The sequence below is a fragment of the Camellia sinensis genome, chromosome 9, assembly GCF_055761805.1.
Source record: "Camellia sinensis isolate YWXY chromosome 9, ASM5576180v1, whole genome shotgun sequence".
NCBI lineage: Eukaryota > Viridiplantae > Streptophyta > Magnoliopsida > Ericales > Theaceae > Camellia > Camellia sinensis.
Window position 1 is genome coordinate 104,269,121 of NC_138969.1, and position 19,749 is coordinate 104,288,869.

General features: G+C 35.6%; 1 protein-coding gene across 2 annotated transcripts; it reads left to right on the forward strand.

Annotated features, from left to right (window-relative positions):
* The first annotated feature begins 701 nt into the window (after nt 1-701).
* Nucleotides 702-18,256, forward strand: LOC114272425 (two-pore potassium channel 3). 2 transcript variants are annotated; one of them, XM_028214117.2, is made up of 2 exons: nt 702-2,325; nt 17,612-18,256. In XM_028214117.2, the coding sequence occupies exons 1-2, from the start codon at nt 1,130-1,132 to the stop codon at nt 17,757-17,759; spliced, it is 1,344 nt and encodes a 447-aa protein (XP_028069918.2). In that variant the 5' UTR covers nt 702-1,129; the 3' UTR covers nt 17,760-18,256. The 2 variants fall into 2 exon arrangements, with proteins under 2 accessions (XP_028069918.2, XP_028069919.1); XM_028214118.2 differs by having other exon boundaries at nt 748-2,325; nt 17,389-18,256.
* Nucleotides 18,257-19,749: the final 1,493 nt, after the last annotated feature.

Sequence of the window (19,749 nt, forward strand, 5' to 3'; positions counted from 1 at the left end):
AAACTTGGCCTTAATTCAAAAAATTCAAATCAAACGCACTGGTGTCCTAAAAAAGTATACTTTTTGTCTTTTTACAAAAAGATATAAAGAAAAGTAGAAAGGTGATGTGATGAAAAAAAGATAAAAAGATAAAAGGATAGATTATATAGATTATGCCAAACCAAACCTAAATAATTATATGTAGGTGTATGTCATCACGTGCCATTAAGCGCGTTGTTTAATCTTTCTCCTCCGAGGGAGAGACAGGGAGAGTGACCTTTGGGTAGTATCTCTGTCTATGCTGGGAAGTGTGTAAGTTCTTTATCTCTGTCTATGCTGGGAACTGCGTAAGTAAAACTTACCAAACCAACCCTAAATTAAAAAGTCAACTTTTATGAGTGATATAGCTATTCACGTTTTTTATTTAAAATAAATAAAATAGATTAAAAAAATTTAAAAACTCACTTTTCACGTTAAAAAAATAAAATAAACTAAAAAAAATTAAAAAAATAAATTTTTACTAATTTTTCAAAATATCACTTAATGTCTTAAGAATAATATTATATGAATTAATTAATATACATACTAATATACTAACAGATAATGTAATATATTGTTATAATTTTAATTATTTATAACTTATATAACAAATATAATTAATAATATTATTATAATACTAATTGATACACTAATTAATACAATTAACATCACCCCTACCCAATAGGCGAAGGCGAATCAACCAATCGTCACAAATCTCTTTCTAGAATACTGTATGTATATACCACCACTTTCTGTACTTGTGTTCTCTCTCTCTCTCTCATCACAGATTCACACTCTCTCAATGTACCGTTTTGTTTTGGTAAAACTTGTATCGTATGCATGTACGTTGTTATTTAAAATTACCACCATATCAGTAAGTATACCAAATTCATGAGTTGTTGTTGATCGTCTTTTGGTTGGAAAGGGTTTCTAATCTCTCTCTCTCTTTCTACTCTGTTTCATTTTGTGGTTTGTCTGTTGCATCATTCATCTCTGTATCTATTTGGTATATAAAACCGCCCCGCCGTATGAATCCGGTCCATCCAGCCTGGTTTTGGGTATTCCGGCGGTTCCAAAAGCAGTTTTCCGGCGAACCCAGATTGATAGATAGATGATGGAGAAAGACCCACTTCTTCCCTATATCAGCCCTAGACGCCTACAACCATCAACAGCAGCAGCATCACCACCACCATCACTTTGTCCCCTCCCTGAAGACGATGAAATCACCATTCCTGTGCCTCTGACCCCATCAGAACTCAAGGACCGCCTCATCTTTGGCCCATCCTCTCCACCCTCCTCCTCCTCCTCCTCAATTGACCAATCTTCAACAACAACAAGTCTTGTTGATGCCTTAACAACCCTAACCCTCAACTCCCCCAAATTCTCCTCCATCCCTCCTTGCTGTTCTTCCTCCACAGACCCAACTATCAATTCAGCAGACCCATTAAACCAACAGTCTTGGTTGAATGATCCCAATTATCCATGGAACAAGAGCAATCTCCATAGGTCCAAAACTGCCCCTGCCATGGCTGCCATCAATGATCTTCACTGTTCCTCTATAGCTAAACCACCTCAATTCGGTTCTTCTTCTTCCATTATTCGTCAGGCTTTTCTTCTTTTGATTATGTATTTGACGTTTGGTGTGATCATATATTGGTCTAATCGCCACGATTTTAGGGCCGATGAGACAAACCCAGTTGTTGATGCTTTGTATTTTTGTATTGTGACAATGTGCACAATTGGGTACGGTGATATAACCCCTAATAGCGCTGCCACAAAGTTGTTTTCCATAATGTTTGTGTTGGTTGGGTTTGGATTTATTGATATTTTGCTTTCTGGGATGGTTAGTTATGTGCTTGATTTGCAAGAGAATTATCTTTTGAGAAATGTGAAAGGTAGAGGAGAACGGGACAATCCGGGATCTTATATAATTGATGTGAAGAAGGGGAGGATGAGGATTCGAATGAAGGTTGGATTGGCATTGGGCGTTGTGGTTCTTTGTATTGGAATTGGAGCAGCTGGTATGCATTATGTGGAGAAGCTTGAATGGTTGGATTCATTTTATCTATCAGTTATGTCAGTTACAACGGTTGGTTATGGTGACAGGGCATTCACGTCAATGCCTGGCCGGATTTTTGCATCAATTTGGTTGCTTGTGTCGACACTTGCTGTTGCTCGGGCTTTTCTGTACTTGGCTGAGGCTAGAGTCGATAAGCGGCATAGGAGGATGGCCAAATGGGTGCTTGGTCAGGATATGACAGTTGCCCAGTTCCTTGCTGCTGACATTGACAATAATGGTTGTGTGAGGTAAATACATTGTTTCTTGTTATCTATTTTGGATTGTTTACTTTAAATCCTAACTCTAAGGACTGAGCCTGAGATGCATGAAAGATAGTAATAGCCTATTTATTAATATGTTCAACTCCATTCAGTAGTAAATATTGGTGTGAGAAATTGCTGATATGGCTTTACGGGAATTTGTGACCTTAATTCAATTTCTGAGTGGTAGTGTATGCTAATTATCTTTGATTTTGTTGATAAGTGGAATGTATCAAAACATGCCTGTTTTCTTTTCTTTTCTCTCACTAGGCTCTCCTATTCAAGATAGATTTAGTAGAAATAGTAATGTTTGTTTAGTGTGTTTTAATCTCAGCACTGATTAGGAGTCTGAATGAACGACTTTTTCAAGAGTCTTGATGGTGTTGGATTTTAATTAAACTGATTTCCATATCAAAGCCTATATAATTTTTATGAAAATTTTAGCTTGATAGGGAGTCGAAACCAAACAACACCATCCTTTATCCTGTTCATTATTTGAGCACAATATTGATAGTGTAACTACTGTCTTAATAATTTGAAGTCTCAGCTAAGGTATGTCTTTGCACTACTCACACAGCCCATCCATAAGAACATTCACATAAAAATCAAATAGAAGTTATAAAACTTAAAATTAAAAGAAAGTTGACCTCGAACCGTTCTTGGTTTATCATTTTGACGACAAAATTCCATCATAAAAAAATCCTTTTTGTCTACTTAGTTACAACCATCTCCTTTTCTAGTTCCCTGTTACTGGACAATGCTCGCATGATTCTTTTCAATCATGTTTGTCTTCTTTTAATGCTTATTAACTATGAAGCACGAATATGGATACAAAACTCATAAAGCACAGACATGGATACGGACACGTGGACACGTAAATTTTTAAAAAATAGGGGACACGACACGCTGAGGACACGTTTAATATATATAATTAAATTTATTTATTATATGTCATAAAATTATAAAATTAATAAACGTATATCATTAAAAATAACAAAAAGAAATTGTTCTTATAAACTAATCAGCAATATATTTATATATATGAATAAATAAGACATTAAAGGAAAAGCCCAAAAAAAAAAAAAAAAAAAATATGAAGAAGAAAATTAAAAAATAAAATAGAAGACAGAGAGAGAAGGGTTAGAATCAGCATAAAAGAAAAAGAAAAAAAAACGAAAAGTCAAAAGAAGAGAGGACAAAACAGAAGAAAGAGAGAGAGTGACTGAGAGAGAAGAAGAAGAAGAAGAAGAAGATCGAAAGAAGAATAAGAGAATCAAGCAACATACCTTCGATAACAGGAAAAGCAACGACTAGCGAGCAGCGAGCACTGACCAGCCACGGCCCACCAGCGACAAGCCACCAGCGATCACCGACGAGCCCTTCTCTCAGTCTCTTCTCTTCTCTCTATTTGAAACTGGGTCAAAAATTGATTTTTAATTTTTGTTTTTACAAATTGACCCCAACTTGAAGTTTCAGAAATTATATTTCTGACCCCGTGGTGTCCCGAACGCATCCAAACGTGTCTCTTACATGTTTGCCTGCGAAAAAATCAAAAACAAAGGGACACTCTCTTCAGCATGTCGGACACGCGTCCACCACTTGTCCGATGCGTGTCCGACACTGATACGCGGTCCTCGGAGAGGTGCCCGTGCTTCATAGTACGAAACGATACGGATATGGTTATACAACAAATTAAAAAAAAAAGAAAAAAAGATATGTGTATGGCTAGGATACAATAATAAAAAAAATTTAGTTTTATATTATACATTAGGGCAAAGAAAGGCAAAAAACATTCTCTAGGAATTAGATGTTAATTTAACAACCAATAGTTAATTTACTTTAGTCTTTCCCCTCTCTCTCTCTCGTTTAATTTTTTTTTTTTTCTCTTTCTAGTGAGTCCTATAAAAATTTCATTTCAATATCAAAGGGAGAAATAGGAAGAAAATCAAAGGGAGTTTAAATTCATCTTTTTGGGTTTGAGAATTGAATACTTAAGTGATTTGGAAAACTTTAAATGAAGTTCTTAAAATAAACTAATATTGTTAAGCTAAAATTACTTAGTAAATTCTCTTTTTTAGAGGTTAAGCAAGATTAGTTTGAGTTAAACTTGGCCACATAAGTTAATCAAACAATTAGTGGCCTAAGCTAATTAGTTTCTAGAACAAAATAGAGTACATTTATCAATTACCTAAATAATATAATTATGTATGGGGCCTTGATTTGTTCTTTATGACCGTCTAGACTCAAAATGTCATTGGATGCTAATGTCCCTTACTATTGAGTGACATTATCATTCTCCACAAATTTTAATGGACAAAAATTCTAACATGTGGAGATGTTTAAACTTTTAAAATAAGGCTCTTAGTCCTAACAAGTTGACTTTGGTAATCTTTCAGCAATGCTAGGATGTGGTAAGAGGATATAGTTTTAGTCTTAAAATACCTTTGTGGCGTGGAGGCATGTTCTAGAAGCATGTTCTGTAAGCAATTTTAGTTGTTACGCCAAAAAGAATTTCGTTCATAGAATTTTTATATTTCACAAATTTTTGGAGTGCTGTTTTGTTTAGTTCAAGTGTCGATTTACTGTCCAAAAGACACCAACATAAATGTGTTAGATTGTATTATTGAATTTAATTTATGTTCATGTAATAGTAAGTTCTAACAAAATTGTTTTACTGAATTAATATTTGTGAATTACACTAATATATTATAGCTCACTATTGTTGTAAAAACTTTACGGCTATTGAAATTTTGTTAAGAATAATGCTTAAATGTTCTTTTAAAGCTTTGTAACTCACACCTTTCAAAAGGCTATATAAGAATGATCATTCCATTCGTTTACAATGTAAGGAGTTTTACCAAATTTCTCAATCTTGTTCTTTGGTAGGCAATTTGGTTGTGAGAGTTATTTGTCTTCATTCTTTGGTAAAGGTTTCGATATATATACTTTTAGAAGATCAATATATATGTATATATATTTTCGAGTTTAGGACAATCAGTAGAGTTGTTCCGATAGTCACTGAGTTTGCCACTAAGAGGTAGCGTTTTTGCTCCGAGAATGTGGATTAACGATTTTTGACTAAATTCGCCTTAAATTCACAGATTTCTATAAGTTAGTGAGCAAATTGAGATGATATAGCACGAATTCATGTACTTTTTCATTGGTTTTATACACTTAATTTATCATAGACATGGTTCTACAGTCAATTCTATTACCAGTTGGAAGCCACTTTTGAAAGTTAAGTACATGCAAATCCAATCATTTCTCGTGCCGGGTGGAAACTGTTGCGTCAACTTTGGCTATACGCCAATTATTTATATATATATGTACATATTTTTATATCATTTTATAAATATATGTTAGTGTGTGTATGTTTATATTATTTTACACATTTTCATATTAGATGCTCTCTTTCTCCCGCTCCCACTCCGACTCCCTCACCTATACTCGGTTGGCAAATTGGTTACATAGGCTGTTCTTGACACCTCCACATTTGTGAGTGCACGCTTGTGGGGAAGCGACAATTGAAAGAGGGTAGGACGCTATTAACCTATTGCAACCGTACTCAGAGGGGCATAAACCTACTCTTAAGTACAGTGAATACACGCACCTTTGTCAATAAGTCTTCTGTAACTTTATTTTGTTTAATCTATATATTGCTAAAATATTTCTAATTAATTTTGTGATTTCAAGATATTATGTTAGCCCCCCTTAGTTCCAACAATTTAAAGAATTTGAAAAATGAGATAGAGGTTTTGTGAAGGCAGGGCTATAACTCATCAAATGTTAAACTCACTGTGAATATGCTTAGCTCTATGTATCAGATGATTAATTCCATTGTTTCATTAATATATATATATATATATTTCTTGAGAGGTGAATCACTTTTATAACTAGAAACATTTCAGCTATTTGCTGTTCCTATCATACTATGTTTTAGACTAGGTCATGTACAGAGTTCCATTGCTGTTGCACATATAAGAGCAATCTGCATCTTAGATTGCATTTTCTGCAACCTACACCTGCTTCCACGAGGTTGGTCTTCAATTTATGTCTCCATAATAATTGCCTCAATATTTCAATCTCATGTTTTTCATTTCTGAATTTTCCAATGGAAATAATCTTACATGGTTATCCTCAATAATTCTTCTGAAGTTTTGAGGTTTAGAGCAAAGTGCCAAACATCAGGTTATCAGCCTTTCTATTGTCCATTGCCAGTACCTTATTCCTGTTGGTTTTGGCAATTACCTTATTCCTGAAGGACATCATGAACCTGCCTGTTTAATGCACTGGTTGGATCTGCTTTGCGTTGGTTGATATTTTTCTTTTCGATTCAAGGGAAATTAAAGACCAGAGTTCAAAACTAACGAATAAACAATAGAGGGCTGTTCCCTCTTATAACTCATTCCAGTTATATCAGCTATGACCCAATGCTCTAACCTCCACCAGGGGGACTTCCAAAATCACATGTTCATTTTGGTTAACTCACAGATTTCATAATTTGTGAGAACATTTGTTTCTTTCCCTCGAGGTGTGTCCAATGGTTCTTTTACACCTCTTCAACAGGAATTTGGTATATCCTCTATCAGTGCTTTGTAAGGGGAATTCTGTCCCAACCCATCTCGGATTAGGTTCATTGAGAATTCTGAGTCTATCTCTATCTCTATCCCCATAATGCCTTTCTGTAATATGATCGTAAGCCCCCTATAAATTGCCCAGATTTTTACTTCCAAGCTTTCACAATTGTCTAGCTTCCCATAATATCCCTAGATCCATTGCCCAATTTCATCTCTCAGCAGACCTCCATATCCCGTTGCCCAATTTCATCTCTCAGCAGACCTCCATATCCTGCTCGTCTTGGATTTCCTTTTGAGCAGCCATCTGTGTTTGAGTTTTAACATACTTGCATTGGGAAAACACCAACTAATTAGTTTTGGGTGGTTAAGGTTGGGAAATAGAGGGAATTGGAATGCTTCTTGTGTCTCATTAGTATACTCCTGAATACTTGTGAGACTAAGTTGATTGGGGTTTTGTTGATTATCAAAAACACTCTGTTTATGTCCCTCCAAATTTGTCACAAAGTTACTATGAAAATAAGTTTCAAAGGTTTGTTATAATGCACACTTATGCTTTCCAAGTTAACAGTCATCCATTTAAGTAGAGGCTCTCCAATTCCTTCCTCTCACCATCTAGAATTTTTTAAAGTAACCCAAACCTCTTTGGTTTTGACACACCTCCTGATTAAGTGGCTCATATCTTCCCTCAACATATCACATCTTGGATAAAGGTCCAGTTAGATATGTTTCTCACAAGTCACATATGATTTGTCAAAAGTCTGCCTTGCATGATCAACCACAAGAAACTCTTGAGCTTTTGTAGAGCTTTAATTTTCCAGATCCAATTCCAATCTACCCCATCATCCTCATGGTCAGAAATTAATTTGTAGGCAGAAGAGGTAGAAAAGTTACAATTGTTAGACCCATTCCAATGAGGTGTATCATTATACGCGACATATCTAGGCCTATGTAATCTGAGGATCTCTTCTTTATGATGATATTCACTATATAGCTCATATCCCAATTTCCTTCCTCATCCAAAATTTTCTTTCAGTGTCAAGATTATCAATCTGATGGCTGCTATAGGGACTGGCAAGTGGTTTTTCCCCACACCACCAATCTTTCCACAAAGAGACCTTATTTCCATTACCAATATTCCATTTAACACCCCTTCTTAAGATATCTCTGTTTTTCATAATACTCCTACAAGTGTGAGAAGGTCTTTTAGTGCTAGGCCAATTCTAGATGCTATTGCTACATGAGTATTGGTCCTCAGCACTTTACACCACCGACTCTCATCCTCACTAAGGAGTTTCCACCCAAGTTTGGTCAACAAAGCAGCATTTTGATCCCTAGCTTTTTTTAATCCCAAACCACCATCCCTCTTGCTAATGCAAACTATACCCCAATTGACTAAATGCATTTTCTTACTACTCTCAGTATCACCCAAAGAAAGTTTTTATTGATCTTATCAATATCACTGCACAGGCTTCTAGGAATTTCCAAAGTTTGCATGGAATAGTTGGGAATAGCACAGCTGTAACAGTTTGGATAAGAGTAATTCTACCCACTACGGAGAGATTCTTAGCTTTGCACCCAGAAAGTCTACTTTTCATTTTGTCTAAGATCTCATGAAAGTGGTTTTTGTCAACTCTCTTGTGCAGGAAGGGTTCCTAAGTACTTCCCAAGTTCACTAGTCTGAGGGATCCTACACTGGTAGCTTAGGGCCATGTTTTTCTCTTCTCGGAAGGTTGGGGTAAACAAAATGTTTAGATTTCTGAAGATTGACTTTCTGACGAGACGTAGCACAAAACTTACACAACACATTCATAATGACCTCACAATTGGCGCGGTCGGCTTTGGCAAAAAGAATTAAATCATCAGTAAAAAAAATGTGGCATAAAGGAGGGCTATTCCTGGAGGTTTTGATTCCTTTCCAATCACCATTGTCAACCTTAACATTAATCATATTAGCGAGTCTTTCCATGCAAAGCACAAAGAGGTAGGGAGATAGGGGGTGGCCTTGTCTCAAACCTCTCCCATTACTAATCCTTTCTATCACCTCCCTGTTCCAAAGCACCGAGGAATTTCCATTAGAAACACAACTTGTAATCAGCTCAATTCAGTCCTTGTTAAGATTGAATTCATTCAAGGTCTGTTCAATAAAGTTCCAGGATAGACGATCATATGCTTTCTCCAAGTCAATTTTAAGTATCATTCCACCAGTTTTACCTTTTTTGAATCTCAAAGCATGAAGGATTTCTTGGGTTATAATGATGTCGTCAGTTGTGTTCCTGCCAGGTATGAAACTACTTTGTTTAGGACTAACAATTCTATCCAACAAAGGTCTGATTCTACCCACATTAAGTTTAGTAAACAATCTTTTAAGAGACATTACAAAGGCTAATGGGTCTGAATTGTTTGATATTCTGAAGATTATTAACTTTAGGGATGAGGACTATAAGAGTCTCATTGATCTCCTTAGGTATTGTTTTTCTGGTGAAACAATCTTTAATAAAATCACAAGCAGATTGACCTATGATATCCCAATAATTATAGTAAAAACAACTTGAATACCATCTCTCCGGGGGCCTTCGAAGCTTTGATGTTTTTGACAGGTTTCTAAATTTCCAGATTGGTTAAAGGGACTTGCATCCCATCATTTTCCTCTTTGGTAAATTTAGCAACAGTGTTGTTCCAATTGCCCATGCATTGAGTGATCTCCAGCCTAAAAAGGTTTCTAAAATAATCAATGATAAGTCTCTTAAGCTCAATAGTATCAGATACCCAATTACCATCATCATTTTTGAGCATGTTGACCTTTTAGTAATTGTGGACATATGAAAATATCTAGTATTTCTATCCCCAAGAGTGATGTGTTTAGCTCTAGACTTCTGGTACCAGTGAACCTCCTCTTGAAACAAAGTAGTTTTATACTGCTTAACTAAATCTTTCTCAAAGATCAGAAGATTTTGTGAAAGTTTAATAGCTTGAGCCTTTTGGATCCCCTCAATCCAGGCAAGAAGTCTTCTTTTCCTTTTAAAAATATTTCTGAAAACCTCTGTGTTCCAAATCTTGACTTGTTCCATAAATTCTACATTAGAGTCAATAAGTTAGTTATTCTTACTAATCCATGCATTTTTAATAATTTCATTGAGGTCAGGATGACACATCCAAGCTGCCTCAAATATGAATGGCCTACTGATAGGGTTCAAAGAATGCATACCTTGGGTGTAGACAACAAAAGGAGAATCATCTGAGTAGGTTCTGGGCAGTTACTGTTCCTTCTGGAAAAAGGGTTCTCCATTCAGCATTACACATTGCTTAATCAAGTCTCTCCATTGTGTTCGCCAAGCCTTGTCTATTGTTGGTCCAAGGTAGTCGAGGTCCTAAGCTTCTATCACGACCCGAACCCGCTGCTAGAGGTCTAGGTTATGACCGGCTAGTAATCCTAGATTACCTTTAGCCTCGATGACACAATCAAATCATATAATTATAAATGGGTTTTAGCGGAAACAATAACAAAATATAAATAAGTCCATTAAGCAGTGCTTACATGACAAATTTCATAAAAATCGCTTGAACTTCATTCGTCATCCATAGTAATATTTAAAACAAATTTGAACTTTAACTTCATACACAAAAGCATGTTCCTCAAATAGCAAAAACTAAAGTCTAAACAAGAAGGTTGACAAAAGCTTGTCTCCACTAGAGACCAAGCCATGCTCCATCACGGAGGCACTTCTCGTTCGGCTTCACAAAAGAGGGTGGACTCCCAAAGCAATCCTAAGCCTATCGATCCACATGCTCACCTACATATATATAAGGGAGAGGGATGAGCCAGAGCTTAGTGAGTAACATCAATATAAAGGGGTTAATGAATGAAGTCCAACATTTCATAGAACACATCTTTCAATTTCAAAACAAATCATATATCTAATCATATCAAACATTTGTTAAAACAATCTCCATTGCAAATCTTTATACATAGTAAAATCCAATAGAGTAATAATAAATCAAATGCAGAAGCCAATGGGACCATTAAGGTCAATTCAATGGGACCACTATGGGTAATTCAATGTTTCAATTAATCCATGGGCCATGGTATTATGTCTCCCGGACAAAGGCCTTACTAAAGGATGCTACAAATACATTTTCAAAAAATGACATTCATTCATAAATACAAAAAAGGATTTCATAAACTATATAATTGAATAATTTCAAAATACATTTAGAACATATCTTTATAGAGAAGGGTGGCTAGAGCCTAGTGAGTAACATCAATATAAAGGGGTTAATGAATGAAGTCCAACATTTCATAAAACACATCTTTCAATTCCAAAACAAATCATACATCTAATCATATCAAACATCTGTTAAAACAATCTCCATTGCAAATCTTTATACATGGTAAAGTCCAATAGAGTAATAATTCAATGGGACCACAATGCGTTAAACGAGCCACAACGGGTAATTCAATGTTTCAATTAATCCATGGGCCATGGTGTTATGTCCCCCAGGCAAAAGCCTCACTAAAGGATGCCACAAATACATTTTAAAAAAGGACATTCATTCATAAATACAAATTAAGATTTCATAAGCTATATAATTGAATAATTTCAAAATAAATTTAGAACATATCTTTATAGAGATATTACTCACAGTGGGTTTATATAGATGTTAAGCTCTAGGTGACTAGCCTACACAAAACACATAACAAAGATACAATGAAATATACCACTCAACAGTGAATTGATCCAATCCTATTCCGATTCAATTCAATTCCTTAAGTTGGTTTCTAGTTTAATGCTTCCTTAATGATGCGTAAACAATGCCCAAGAATGCTTAAAAGATCATGAGAATGAAAATATGTGCTTGAAAGTATTTTTCAAAAGTTGCTGAAAAAGGGTGTTTGTTCGAGCGCACATCTGGTCGCTCAAGCAGTCTACATGGAATGCAAAAGTTCTGGATGCTCGAAATCTAGGCTCGACGGTCGCTCGAGCCAAGTGCAAAGAAAGCGGAGTTCGCTTGAGCGGACTCTTGGTCGCTCGAGCGATGTGCAATGCCTCTGCAAAAATACTGGATGCTCGCTGAGTGCGCTCAAGCAACGACTTCATCGCTCGGGCGATGAGGTCGAATTTTGGGTTTTCCAGAACAAAATTTGAGTTTCAAAATATGAATTCAAGTTTCAAAAGTTTGCATGGTTGGATCAAAAACATGGAAACTCTTTAGAAAACATATAAACACAACCAATTTGAAACCATTTGCTCAAAACCTTTGTTAATTCTCAAAATCAAACTCAAAACTTCATAATACAACGCAAGAAATTCAACCTTATCACTTCCAAAATGTTAAAACATGGACAATTGGGTAGAGATACATGGATATTTATGAAAAATAAGTAAGATAACTTACATGCAAGCTAAGATTTCAAAATTTAAACTAAAAAATGATGGAATGGTGCATGCATGTTTCTATTAAGCCAATTTCTTTATCTTCTTGACTATTCCTTCCAATTAACATGCAAATGATCCTAAATACTTCATAAACTTAGCTATTAGGTGGATTTTCTTCAAGAATTAAGGGTCAATTACTCATCTAGAACTTGATTTGGTAATCTCCTACACAATTTGCTTCAATTCTCCTCCTTTTCTTCACAATTCTTCTTCTTCTCTCTTTCTAAAGTTGGTCTCACTCTCTCTCTAAAATTCAGCTCATAGATGAAGGGAATATGAGTTCAATCTCACCATCAACACATATATATAGGTTAGATTAGTTTAGATTAATTAATTGAGCTTAAGACTAATTAAACTAGCTTAAGTCTAATAGATCCTACTCAACTCTAATGATTATTCCTAATTAATTTAATCTGAATCAAATTTTAATTAAACTTTCCAAATGGTTCTAAATATTCTAATTAGCCTATTGAACTTGTCAATTTCTTTTTCTAAACAGATACAAGCAAAATTAAACACATAAACATGCAAATTCACATAATAATATAATAGGCAATAAGGATATGCATGTTGGGGTCGTCACAGCTTCCCAAGTCAATCATGTTGCATTTGTTAACTCTTTCCATGAATCTTTGAGTCCGTGTGTTAGTCTGATTGGTAGAGAAGCTTCACCTTTCACCTTGGTTTGCATAGTCATTGAAGTCACCAGCCACAAGCCATGGCCTTTTCATGTTATCTGCTACTTCTTCCAAGTTTTCCCACAGATTTTTCTTGATTGTGGGGTTTGGACTAACATAGAATGCTGCCATAACCCATTCCTTGTAATCTTCCTTATGTACTGTAGGATGGATCACCTGAGAGTTTACTTCCGAGGCCTTCACATTGGCTTGATTTGTGTTCCAGATTAACTAAATTCCTCCAACCCTTCCCACTGGATCTACAATAGAAGAAGCTGTAAAACCTAGTCTGTTGAAGAAACTTCCCATTGAACTAAAAGTCACTTTTGTTTCCATAAGAACCAAAACTCAGGTTTATGTGCATGTATGATCTCCATCAGGTTTCTCTTAAAAGTATTGTTACCGGCTCGGCCGTGATTCCAGAACAGAAGTCTTAAACATTCCATAGATGTATTGGGGGTCGGGGGTTGTTACCTAGATCTGTTAAAAACTACGGATCCCTTGATGATCTTGAGTATTCTCCCATTTTGGCTCTAGTCTTAGACAGATTTGTTCTATCCACCATACGAAGCCGATGAGGTGAATTGCTTCTTTCCCTGGTTCTAAGAGCAGCCCCATTGGGCTGTTCTGCATCAGATCTTCGTTCACATTGATTTTTCTTATCTTCTTCTTCCTTCATTGTCTTCAACTGGATTTGATGGCTCTCTGTCTTTTTCAAGTGGGGTAGATGAGATAGCTGTGGAAAGAGTTCTTGGGTTTTCTCTTTCGCTCTCCCTTTGTGGTTGAGAGGTAGGGCAGTCAATCATAATTATTTCCGTCTGCTGGATGTCAATTACCAAAGTCTCTTGTCAGTTGGCTTTAGGCGTGTCTCACAGCCATTGGTTTCTTTGAAGATTCCTTCTGTATCTTATCTGGTAGATTGTTCTTTCCAACTCTAATTTGGTATGATGAGTTTGTGCTATTTGTTTCTGCAATTGGTTTCCTTCTTGAGGATCCTACACTTTCTTTGGGCGTGGACTGTTCTTGGCCAACTGTGGCTTTACCTTTTGGGCCTTTTCCTGGCCCAATTTCGTATTCTTCCTCCCTCTTGTTTGTTGCCCTTCTTCTAAATATTTGAATTTGTTGGGCTTAATCTGGGGTACTACTGTGTCTTGGGCTTTCATTATTTGAATTGGCCAGCGATTTCTTTTTGTGACTAACATCCATGGCCCAAACTCTTCTTTATCTGATGTACCTTGTTGCAGGTTACAGTCGGTTTCTGACGTAGCAGTTGTGGTGATGTCTCCGCTGGTAACAACTAGTTGTTTTTCTGCTGGAGTCATCTTGCTAGCTGCTTTGAATCTGCAAGCCTCTTTCCTGTGACCAATCTTTCCACAGTAGAAGCAAAAAGAGTGAAGAGATTCGTACTTTATACTGTTAACATTTATCTTCTAATACAAACTTCGGGCATAGTGGTTACCTGAGATCAATTTCGATACAAACTTGTATGTACCTTCTTCGAGTTGCCATTTCAGTTGTCATATCAATTTTGAGAGGTTTACCTATGGATTTAGCTGTGGCAAAGAGGACTTTATCTTGATAATACTTTATCAAAAGCTCTGGAAAACAGACCCATACAGCAGTTGTGGTTTCAAAGGCTTTCGACGCTTTGAAGTTGGGTTCCATTTTTGAACTGTAAGATAATGGTCCATTATCACCCAGCGTCCTCTGGTGTAAACCTTCGTACAATCTTCATGCTCTGAGAATTTGATCAGATAGAAATTACTCCCCAAATCAATGGCATTGAATTCGCCCTGCAGCCGTCAGATATTCTGTAGCCTAGAGCAGAGCATTCTATAGCCTATGCTTTTACCCAATAGTTTGACAATCAATGCATTCTCCCAAGGTTTCCTGATCTTCTGCAGAAGTTTTCTTGACACTTCCGGTAGTTCTGCAAACCTATGCTTTCCTTCCTCTGTGGTGGTTCTGTCTCTTTTCATCTTCTTCTTCATCTGATAATAAGATTTCCACCCTATTATCAAAGTAGTAATCCATGTTCTTTGGGAATGCTAGAGGGTCTTTAAACGATTTTACTGGTGGACCTTCAACAGGGCTGGGCTTCTTTCATCTCAGTTTCCACTTCCATTTCTTTTTCTTCCATTGTGGCATTGCTTTTGATTTTCTTTGTGCTTCTGATCAAGTGATCTTCTTCTGAAGATTTCTCAAACGTGCTCATTGCACTCTGTTCTGGCTCCATGCTTTTTCGAAAGTTCATAGGATTGACCAGTGTTTTAAAAGGTGCTAGGCACACCGAGGCAATAAGGTCTTTTATACCCTAAGTGCGAGGTGCAAGCATATGTTGTACATCTATGCAGTCTGTTTATCTTAAATTATTTGAGCCATATTATGAGGAAGCTTGAATATCATGACCCCTGATTCAACAATAGAAAGCTTTGAAATCACCTATTGTACATCTATGCAGTCTGTTTATCTTCTTAAATTATTTGAGCCATATTATCAGGAAGCTTGAATATCATAATCCCTGATCCAACAACAAAAAGCTTTGAAACCACCTAAGAGCTTCTATTTCCACATACCATAAATCCTTAGTTTACACACCTAGTACATTTTTTAAGAATACAATCAAATTTACCTTTTTGGACAAAATCCTAAAACGTGGTTTCTCAATACACATCTTGTACACCACCAGCCACTATCATCACCTGTAGCCACTGACACTGCAGGGAACTCCACCACCGTGAACTACCCACTGTTGCAAACCCCTCCCATCTCTGCAAGCCCTCCTGCCTTCAGGCTAAATAATCAATTAAACAAAACATAGAACACATAACACTTTGTAACAGCACAGGGGATTGATTTTGAGTTGAAAAAAATACATACATAAAAGGTTTCCCTGGCATTTCAAGTTGTTTATAACTTTAAAACTTCCTGATTTCATTAAGATTATTTTTGAATTTTCTGAACTTTCTCTACTTGTTGGCATGATCTTCACTGTTCATTTTATCACTTCAAATGACGCACGCACATACATATATATACACCGTGCATATATATATATGGAGACTTTTGTCATGCCAATTCTTGTGACTTCCTACAATTCTATCTTAATCCTCAAGGTTAACCCTCTCAATTTACAAACCACATGTAAATATGTATGATGGTAGCTGTTATTTTCCTGCTTGTTGTAGATCCAAGGGGGAACATCTTGAGACTTGGTTCTGTTCAGTGTTGTCATGATTCTTTGTTGCAAATAAATGCAATCTACTATGACTTTTTCCAAAACTGAATTTGAGGCATTGTACTTTTGGATGCAAAAGACTTTACTATAGGGTATAATTGCTGGGGATTAAATTTTTTTGTTGGATTATAAACTTGTGCTTGCTGATTATTTATTTAGTTTTTTATTTTTTTCCAAAGAATAGTTGGAATGATTACAATTTTTACCCTGAAATGCATCTAAATGGTTAAGATAGTAGTTCAATTGTGATATTTTCCTTTCTCTTCGTCTTCGATAAAATAAAATAAGTTTTTACACCCACTAGATTTGAATCTTCTTCCTCCTTCTGCCACTATTTTATCCAATTTTGTCCTTTATTTAGTTATTTTTTTCTTGAAAAAATTAAGTCTACTATAAAGTCAAAGGACATCAATCTTCATGTTAAAGATTGAAAAAAAAATTGTAGTACGTGCGTTGCAGTGGAGTTGTTTGAATATGTTGTAGCTATTATTATTTTAAGATTATTGCTATGACAATGAGGACAATGATTATGAGTGGACTGTGAAAGATGTTGGATGAAATAAAAATCATCACATTTCTATAAGATATATTAATAATTTTTTCCGTGAAACCTTATGAATGGCAATATTCAGAAACCTTATGAACCTTTTGGAGAATGTTGTTTTGGTATTTCTTGACATTCTGCAAGTATTTAATCTGCTCTGCTTGTACATGTTCCGGCCTGTTCTTTGGTTGATCTGCATGCTAATACGGAAGAGTGCATCAGTACTTTGCAATTCAGTATTGTTTCTAGGATCTGTTTTTCTTTCTTTTCTGTGCACATGTTTTTGTGTGTATAGTAATGTTTTCTTTTACTTAAGATTGTATCTCGTGATTATTGAGTGGCTTATGTCATGAAAGTCATTAAATTGCTGGAAAATAAATTAGCTTGAAATGTAGGAAGTTATATTTGTAGATGGTAGTAGCTGATTTTTCTCCAATGCTTGGTTGAAGATTGAGGCTTTTGAGAGTATGATGTGTCAAACTGATGTTCATTCATTTCAAATCAAAAGAACTATGACAATGACTAGTTATTTTGTAAAACTGCCATCAAAACATCACTCTGTTGTGACTTTTTTGTACAGAAATTCTGTCTGCAAACTTCCCGGATTGTCTTGGTGGAAAAGTAGATGTGAACCTATTCATTCCATGTTTGTGGTTGGCTCATAAAACTTTCGGCATGTTATTATCTTTTCGCTCTGTCCAAACTTGTTCCTGTTCTGCTGGTTCCCATGCTAATTTATTTACCCTTGTTTGGTTTAGTTATACAATTGAAGCATTGCTGAGTTTTATTCAAAATATTTGCAGTAAATCGGAATATGTTATATACAAGCTTAAGGAGATGGGAAAGGTTTCAGAAAAAGACATTATGCTGATATGCAAAAAGTTTGATCGGCTTGACACTGGCAATTTTGGGAAGATTACTCTTGCCGATCTCTTGGAAAGTCATCGCTAAGATGTGCCAAGATTGGGTGTTTCCAAGTGGAAGGGGAAAGAAGGTACACCCCACGGCAGATTTGCGTGGATAAATACCTGAGTAAAAATATTTGCACAGAGGACCATTCACAGAATGGTTCACAGACAAGACATAAGGTGCGTCTTGTGGGTCCCACCCTCTTGTGTCTTGTCTGAATGGTTTTTGTACGCGTAGCGCAACTGTAAATACCCTCACCCGTGCCCATAATAGAGCAGAGGAGAGAATTCTCTTTCTTGTCAAGATGTGGAAAAAGGGGGGCTAGTTTTCATAGTGCTTGTATGAACTTGACCGCCCCAACATCTGATTGCAGTGCCTGAGGATCCTGACCATTTGATATTATCAGATGGCTTGGATGTGTAAGGGGGTATTGATTGTTGATAGGAACAATTTTTTTGTCTGCATTTATTGTTGTTGATGTATTTGATTTATTATTCATTTGCAAATATGTGAAGAAGGTAGGGAGATTGGCTGAGTAATCTGAGTCATGTTACTGGGTTTAGTAATCTCAGTCATGTTACTAATTTGATGAACTCTGAAAAGCGTGCTGGCAAATGTCTCCACCCTTTCTTTTCAGGACTCCCACCTCTTTGAATTCCCACCACCAGATTTACTCCTCGCCTTCCTTTCATTTCGACCCCACCATAATTCCCAACCCATTCAACATTCCTGCGGTAGCTTCCACCTGTACCTCCTGCGACCCTCCTATAGCTCCCTTCCCCCTGCTGGCCCTCTCTTCCATTAGCGACCACCTTCTACCACTGCAACCCATTGCCAGCCCCTCCTTTTTCGATCCCCTCCCCACTCCCTCTTTTCTTTCTCTTCATGTTGCAACCCCCCTGCCCAATTTCTCCCACGCTACCGTAGTCGTTGCCGCCACCCCACTGAATTCCTAATGGTCGTCGAAGAGAGATCAACCCTGTGAATTCCTAATTGTTGCCAGAGAGAGATCACGAGATAAAGTAAACCAAAGATATAACACTATTTACGGTTTCATGAACTAAATCAATTCATGACGACTTTGGAATCAAATTAGACTGAATCAATAAATTATGGTTCAGTTCAATTTAGAACTGACTTTTAAAAATTTGTTTCCATGCCCAATATAATTACAAAATATTATTCAGAATATAAAAATTGCTTAAATGATTGTTTTGAATTAGTGTACCATTATATCAGAATGCTCTTTCAAGTGTAGAGGTGCAACTTATATATATTGCACTATTAGGATATTAGAGTGTTTATTGCAGGTAATATCTTTATTACTATTATAAAAGTGTAAAGAATTTGTCTTTTTTTCCTTCTTTTTTTTTTTTTTTTTTTAATTTCAATTTTATCCTTTCAAATATACTATATATTTTAAAAGTAATGCAAGAGTCTTATATAAATCATATCTTTATTTTTGAAGTTGAACACTTAAAAATGATATATTTGTTTCAAAGTGTTTTATATAAATATCAATAAACAGTCTTCTTTCTTATATGTAAAAAAAAAAAAAAAGTCGGTCTCTTTATTTTTTTACATTGATAATGATTAAATAACAAAAAATAATTAATTTTTTTTTTCGTGTCTGTTTCTATACTGATATACATAATATTTATAATTATGCATCATGGATCAAATCATTGTGAATAATTTTGGTTGAATTTTAAAGTTGTATGCATTCGTTCGAACCTAGACAGAGGAAAGGGCATTGTTTTTTAAAACAGAGATTTGTGCTGCATCTCAAAAATTCGCAAATTATCTTCATATGCTTTCTTTTTATTTAAATTATATTTTATAAACTGTAATATTTTACATGATTACTTTAATAACTAATATATGATAACAAAATTCTAAATAATAACCACTTTTGTTGGTTTTACTTTTTAAATTTTTGTTTTTTTTTATATTTTCTCAGTTTTGGTGATTAAAAATACTAGAAATTATTTATATTTTATATTTAAATTATACTTTTACAAGAAAATCTATA

Excerpts from the sequence above, each read along its gene's own strand:
- LOC114272425 (XM_028214117.2), top strand. The coding sequence starts at position 1,130 with ATGATGGAGAAAGACCCACTTCTTCCCTATATCAGCCCTAGACGCCTA. Across the intron at positions 2,326-17,611 it reads GACAATAATGGTTGTGTGAG|TAAATCGGAATATGTTATAT; the intron begins GTAAATACATTG and ends AAATATTTGCAG.